The sequence below is a fragment of the Fragaria vesca genome, linkage group LG2 (genome assembly GCF_000184155.1).
Source record: "Fragaria vesca subsp. vesca linkage group LG2, FraVesHawaii_1.0, whole genome shotgun sequence".
In the NCBI taxonomy this organism is placed as follows: domain Eukaryota; kingdom Viridiplantae; phylum Streptophyta; class Magnoliopsida; order Rosales; family Rosaceae; genus Fragaria; species Fragaria vesca.
Genome location: NC_020492.1, coordinates 20,551,109 through 20,558,553, shown reverse-complemented (window position 1 = coordinate 20,558,553; position 7,445 = coordinate 20,551,109). Strand labels below are relative to the sequence as shown.

At 38.7% G+C, this 7,445-nt stretch overlaps 2 protein-coding genes across 2 annotated transcripts in view; one reads left to right on the top strand and one right to left on the bottom strand.

Moving 5' to 3' along the window:
• Nucleotides 1–358: 358 nt before the first annotated feature.
• Nucleotides 359–3,511, bottom strand: LOC101312221 (probable ADP,ATP carrier protein At5g56450-like). Its single transcript, XM_004291001.1, has 2 exons — nt 2,939–3,511; nt 359–1,233 (listed from the first exon to the last, which is right to left on the bottom strand). The coding sequence occupies exons 1-2, from the start codon at nt 3,254–3,256 to the stop codon at nt 577–579; spliced, it is 975 nt and encodes a 324-aa protein (XP_004291049.1). The 5' UTR covers nt 3,257–3,511; the 3' UTR covers nt 359–576.
• Nucleotides 3,512–5,948: 2,437 nt separating this feature from the next.
• LOC101311932 (zinc finger protein NUTCRACKER-like) overlaps nt 5,949–7,445 on the top strand; it is a 2,889-nt gene continuing 1,392 nt past the window's right edge. Inside the window, exons 1-3 of the mRNA XM_004291000.1 lie at nt 5,949–6,051; nt 6,376–6,555; nt 6,646–7,042. Of these exons, the coding sequence (XP_004291048.1) occupies nt 6,027–6,051; nt 6,376–6,555; nt 6,646–7,042 (602 nt within the window). The 5' untranslated portion in view covers nt 5,949–6,026. The remainder of the gene's footprint in view (nt 6,052–6,375; nt 6,556–6,645; nt 7,043–7,445) is intronic.

Genomic DNA, 7,445 nt, shown 5'->3' with positions numbered 1-7,445 from the left:
ATTTTTTGTATAAATCGCGTAAAAATACACTGTGTAATCTTAGTTATTTATATGTCTGAACGACCATGCAAGTGTGAAAGTGTGTAGTCGTACTAATGTCATATTGTCATATGTTCTCTGCATTTCCAATCAAAGGTTTGTTATTATTATTAATTATAAAAGAACAGAAAAACTCCATGACTGAATCAACTCCATTCTATGAGTTCTTTACAGACCTGGACCAAGAAAACAAATACAGAATCACCCAATTCAGGGCCTAAGCTAATTCATAATCTGGTAAAATCATCTCATTCCCTGGTTTGTTGAAGAAGCGAACAGATGATCAACATGCTTTTCCATAAAATATTACCAATTGTAGTTTCCAATTTTAATTTCATGACGTAAAATCAGTGAGTAAATTGCCAGAGCCTCAAAAAGCAATGCGGCAAAACGAATGTCACCACAGCATGTTACAAAACTACACCAAAACTGATCTGATCTTTACAAGAAACTGTATTCCTGCTGTAAATACCATTTGCTTCATTCTAGTATCAACTACTCTAATCCTTCTGTTAAGATGAAGCGACAGGGAGGAGATCACAATGTTTCTCGTGTTATAATCTGCCCCCAATGCATGAACTTCTTGACCTCGTCGTATAAAACCAAGATGGCAGCTGCGCCAGTACTCCTAACCATGTTAGAAACTGCACCACGATAAAATGAAACCACCCCTTCTTTCTTATAAATCTTCTTCCAGCAGTCCAGCGTACCACTGTACATCTGCTGTTCCAAGCCAGACTGCATCATCATCCTCCTCCGAACTGTATCCAGTGGATATGACAACAACCCAGCAGAGGTCGTGACTGCCTGAGCCACTACCCAACGTTTCCACAGCGGCAACTCCAACTCACATTTCCTCGAATTTTCTGATAAGATCTCTTTCATTGTATCAAAGCCACCAAAATAAAGTCCTCGGTGAATGACCATCCCCTGTAACGAGGCAGGAAGACCTCTGTAAATCCCTCGAATCCCATCCTTTTGGCGTATGGTAACCAGAAAATGGTATATTCCTCGAAATTGACGGGCTTCATTTCTTCCAATGTCAGCAGCAAGGCGGGTATGTGCAATATCAAGGGGGTATATAATAATCAATGTTGTACAACCGGCAGCAGACCCAGCAATGAAATTGGCAGGTGCACCAGACAAAAAATGACCATCTAAGCTTCCGCTCCTTAACATGTTTCTATAAAGATCCTGTAAAAGATATCAATTTGTAAGGACGATGCACTACACTGCATGAAGTTATGAACAGTTCAAAGTCATCATTAACTATTAAAACTATTCATCAACCATATTCGCAAATAATAACTAGAAAAACAGACTTCTTCAGTATCAATATCAATGCGCCAAATATAGAATGGTATCAGGGTTTATGTAGTAGACTTGTAATTTACTTTACATCATGTTATTCAACTTAAAAGATGTATTTAATATGCAGTATATGTACTTCTATATGTATTTAATATGTACACGTTGTAAACTGAGTTTAGGAACTGACGGATTTCTATTCTTCTAATGCTTGCTTCTCTTTAATCTCATAGCCAATACTTTTACTAGCTTCTGCCATATAGTTTAAGAAATGACAAAAGCATTATCAAGGACAGACAATATGCATTTTGAGACACAGGTTTGAAGAACCATCTCAATCTCCTGGAGTCAACACTCCATATTTACCTTAGTCTTTTCTTATTTCCTCTTTCCAGGCTTATCAAGGGAAGGGCATCCCCCCGCCCTGAAAATGAAGTAGTCACATTGAATAAACTTGACAAACCTCTCTTAAGGGGAGAACTTCCCTTGCTATCTCCTTTACTTACTGCATCTAAGGCAATCCCACGGTTTAAAACTTCTATGAGAATCTTATGAACAACTCATTTTAAGGTTGAATAACATGACCTTACTTTGACAAATAGATTTCACCATTTCCAAAAGTCATAGTGCCTTGAGATCTCCTTCCCAAGTTTCTCTTCACCTCCCTATTGTTTCAAACCACTCTGATTTCTCCCAAACTACAACACACTCTTTTTCTCTTCTCTAAACACCTATTTCCATCACTAAAGTTTCTACAATCTAAAGCTTAGCACAATTATAGGCAGTAACCCACTTTGTGATGAAAGTTACAGAAAACCCACCATTATCACTCTCAAACATTGCAACCCAGGGCCGTTCCTAGACAGACTTAAATCATGCCTAAAATTGTCCTACAAACCAGTACCTTTAAGTAGAAACCAAAATACGATTGCATTTCTCCCTCTTGCTTAAAAAATCCCCTTTCAGAAGGAGCATCCATGCTAGGTGAACAGTAGTATGGAACCCTTTATTTACAATGTCATCAGAGTCAACCAGATATCTCAGTATCTTTTATACCAATTGCTGATAAAAACCGCTCATGGCGTAAACAATGGACCAGAGAAAAAGCCCTCAGTAATAGTGGATTGGATATGACCATGAACCAATTTTCTATCTCTAGTTCTCTACTCTACATTTCCTCCCTCGTTAGAGGAATTCATCCAAGAGGATGCAAATCTTTGGAATAAAAGAACCAGTCCTCCCGAGTCCCGATCGGTTTAGCAAATTCACATTCACAATCTATCCACCAACAAACTCCCTCAGTCAATCTACCATGCTACAAAAAATCCGATTCGAATTGTGTAATGCAGGAACCAGCTACATTACAGATCATCATGAGATACCAATGAGACAATGTTGCTACCTAAGGACTCCTATCTCATCAAACACTCAAGTAAACAGGAAATATAAGCATGCATTCACATACACTTTCGACATGTTCATTCCATGAATTCAATCCAATTATCCCCCCAAATACCAAACCCATCACAATAACTTCCAAACCAATTGAAACACAAAACAAAGCAACAATCTTGACAGAAAAAGAAGTTACCTTGAGGGAAAAATTGAGAGCCACAGAAGGGTAATAACGAAGAACACTGCTCCCATTGCCTCTCCACAAAGACAAGATGCCTTCTTCTCTAACCGTGCGGGCTATGCAATCCAACATGCCTTTGAATCTGGTCCTTCCTGCCCCAAGAATAGCCATGTTGCTCTCTTGGGTCTGCAGCAACAGCTTGGCTCTCTCTATCGGCGCCACAATCGTGTGCACCATCCCACCCATCACCGCTCCGGCCATCAGATCACGGTGGAAGTTGGTCATCCAATCCCGTGATTGCTTCGTGCCTCCATCATCATCATCTTTGCTCATTTTTCTTTTACCTCTGTGGAAAATGGAAAATGGAAAATGGGAGATTGAAATGGGCTAACAACAACCCTGATATGCATAGTGGCAATCACCCAAATCCCAAACACAAAGCTTCATTGATTTTTTTCAGCTTATCATACAAAAAGTTACGGCCTTTATTTTTTTGATGCGACAAAATTTACAAGCTTGGTGTTTTTTTGTATCAAGAAAACGAAATATGCGCTTCACTTCAAGATGCCTGAGATTTATAGACGACGGCTGAGATCAGAAGCGAACCCCCTGGATTGATGGATAAGTACGAACGTTGTGTTGCCACGTCTGTTTGGTGTGTAGAAATGTTAGACATTTCTTCATCTTTATTTGTATCCTAGTCCCTCCAAGGTTTACCATTTCTTGTCTTCTGAAAGTTGCAAACTTTGGGACGTAAGCACTAAACTAAACGAGGCTAATCTTGGGTTGTTTACTTTTCTCGATGATGCTGTGATAGAGGGATAAGGGAATATATCGTTTGCTTTTATACTTTGGTGTGTTCATGCAAACAGAGATGGAAGCTTGTATATAAATTAGGAGGTCAAACCCAGCAAATAGAAAATGTAAGGGAGGCACCGCCCTGCAGGATAATGTGGATGGCCATTATGTTGGGTTGAAACGTTTTGGGGGAGAAATGTTCAACATTTGGTGAACGTTCGTTGAATTGCACTTGCGATGTTTGAACGTCTCGTCAATTTTTAGAGATAGAGTTTTAGTCTAAACATTTAAAGATGAACTAAAAGTATGATAATAAACACGTTAGAGATATGTTAGATTTAATTTATAAGTTGATTAGAATGAGTTACATATGAAATCATAAACAAATTTAGTTAGTGTTGAGTCTTTTGATGTGAGTAATTGAACTAAATAAGATTCGAAGTGTTTGATTTAAAAAGAATAATGGAAAAAACATTCTCTAACTTGCGGTGATAATACGACCCTTAAATGGAATCTCAAAAACATCTTTCTCTAATGCCTTGAAAAAGAAAAAGGAAAAGTAAAGGAAAAGATGATGTAGCTTCCTTTTAGGAGTTCACCAACAAAAAGTGAAAGAGAAGAACATTGTTATGCTCCTACAGACATGTCATGTTAAGATGTTGTACTAGAAGTGATTTTGGCACCTTCCCATGGTGTGTAGACAACGTTGGAAAATCTATGAGAAAAGTACAAGGTTTCACGGATTTGGGTTAGACCCTCTTCAAAGCCCGCAACTAGGCCCAACTCAATATTTGGGGCTTTTGGGAGAGACAATGCCCAAGAAGCTAGCCCATGTATGATTCAAATCCAAACTTTCCTTGTGTCGGTTTGAAACACCTAGCCAGACACGACATGACCGTCTCAGAAACCAGCACGGCAAAACTGAAACAAGAACATCATGCATCCAGTGAATCTGAATCTTGAACTTAGACCCCCCCTTCTTTGATTTTTAGCCAGCAAAGAAATGACAGTTAATAATTTAACTGATCCACATCATAAGTTTTATCAAAATATTTGGATGTTACCCCTTGACCTCAGTTTTCACAGTTCTCAGTCACTTCTATCTATATATTAAGTTCCTAATTATTACTACTATATCTGGCATTATGCTAATTACGAATTAGCTCCATTTTTACACTGCTGGTAATTAAGCTGATAATGCCTTACGTACTGTCGCGTTTTGTTTTCTACTTCCAACCTCAGTCGTCAAGTACATACTGTAAATCACCGGCCAGTTTCACTGCTATATATCACGAGTGCTTGATCATCATAGAGCTAGAGAGAGAGAGAGAGAGAGAGAGAGAGAGAGAGCTAGGGGGGCCTTTCTCCTGTGTTTCTCTCTCACTAGCAAACACACAGTAAAATAAAACGACGAATATCGATGGGCTGTGAGGCACTGGGGACCGATGACCTAGCTACTTCTCAATATGTGTTGCATAGTTATATGTATGTTTCATTTCAAATGCCAAGAAACATGTCAGAAAGCTAGCCATTTTAGAGAATAGGTTAAGGAACAAAAATCGATCAGTACGTATGTAAACAAGTATAATATAGATGGGCTAAGAATGAGGGGAGGAGTGGTTTTCCATGAGCATGTCTGCTAGAATATATGTTTTTATTCAATCAATATATACAACACTGAATCATCCAATCATTCATTCATGCTTGTGAATATGAGGCACAGAGGAAAGAGAGGTTTTGCTATGTAGCTTTTTCTCTCTTTTTACCCATCATGTTAGAAAGGCCTTAATCGACTTCTTATCATCTATCTCTTGATCTCTCTGGAACTAACTGTATGTGAAGTGAAAGCTTCTTGCTCACCTTTTTCACTTGGCCGGTTTTGCTTTCCTTTTGTACCATTCGTCAATTTTGGAGCTTAAGAAAGTGATTTTTAAAACGAAATAATTAGGAGGATAATTGGTGGTGAATAGAAATATAATAATAAAGAAGTGAAATGAGGAGGGAGAGACTGGAAAGAGACCAAAGGAAAAGACAGAAAGTGCACGTCAGAACAAGCAAGGCTGTTGGTTAGCATAGCTTAGCTAGCTGTGGTGCTGGATGGATGGGTCGACACCTCCAAGGGAATCTCCTCTTCAGTCCTCATCCACATCTCTCTCTCTCTCTCTCTCTCTCTCTCTCTCCTCTCCCTCTCTCTCCTTCTCTTTCTCTCTCATGCAAAGCACACCATCTTCATCATCTTCTCTGATATGAGAATCCAGTCTGTCATATGATTCAAGGTTAAATTACTCGGACATACTCTACTTGAATGCAACCCCCTAATTACCAGCAAGGTCTGTGCTTGTTTTTTCCTGTAAATTTCTCTCGTTTTTCATTTTTTTATGTTTTCTGTTTGATTCTTGATGATGAGTTTTAAAATCAAAGAAGACGCATCATCATCAAAAAAGGCAGAACTGAAAAGCTATTTAAAAACGAGACCCTTGGACAGATTCGTATGGATTTGAATTTAGGGTTTGGACTGAGATCTAAACTCAGCTAGCTAGCTAGATGTGAAAGCTGATAATCCATTTGTTGATGTATGTTTATGAATCTCATGCATGCTTTGGTGTCATAGTTAAGACAGAATTGAAGTGCTTAGTTGTTCTAATTTAATGTAGGTGCAAATCCATTAATTATGATGAAAGGTTTTGCAGTGGACGAGAACATGTCCAATTTAACCTGTGCATCTGGAGATTTAAGCGCTTCTGCCAATTCGAGTATCAGAAATGATTCATCATCTTCCACACATCAGCAACAACCAGCGCAAAAGAAGAAGAGAAATCTTCCAGGCAACCCAGGTATGTCTCAGCTTTATTGTTTTAAACTTTTGTTAATACAATCGGCTTTTGTTTTGGTACGTTAAGTATTTTGAACTTTATATGTAACAGACCCAGATGCTGAAGTGATAGCCTTGTCACCAAAATCACTCATGGCTACGAATCGATTCATATGCGAAGTGTGCAACAAAGGGTTTCAGAGAGAGCAGAACCTTCAGCTTCATCGGAGAGGCCACAATCTGCCATGGAAGCTAAAGCAAAGGACAAACAAGGAGGTGAAGAAGAAGGTGTATCTGTGCCCGGAACCGACATGTGTCCACCATGACCCGTCGAGGGCTCTTGGGGACCTCACTGGGATCAAGAAGCACTTTTCCAGAAAGCACGGTGAGAAGAAGTGGAAATGTGAGAAGTGCTCGAAGCGATATGCAGTTCAATCAGATTGGAAAGCTCATTCTAAGATCTGTGGCACAAGAGAGTATCGATGTGACTGTGGAACCCTTTTCTCTAGGTAACACTCCCAGTTAATTTTATACTTAAGATAATTTTTTGGAAAAGGATTAGTACCACATTATTTTCAAGAACCAATTTTAAAAATTCAATTTTTACTAAGTAGATATCTTATTCTTATGAGCTGAGGTAAAAGCTGTTGGAAAGCTTGGTGCATTTGTCCACAACGATGCAAATAACATTAGCATTGTTTTCACTCTTCCAGAATGATGCAAAAGCTTTACCATAGTCAATTATCATGTCTATAATTTAATTCAGAAATCTTTGTACACTATTCTGGGACATTTTTCTTTTCCTTGTTCATCGATATAGTGATTAGTTGATTACCCTTAAGAAAATGAGAAGAAGAGGCGAGGGAGTCAAAGCTTTTGAGTTGTAAAGTGACTAAGTGTAAGAAGCAGGCT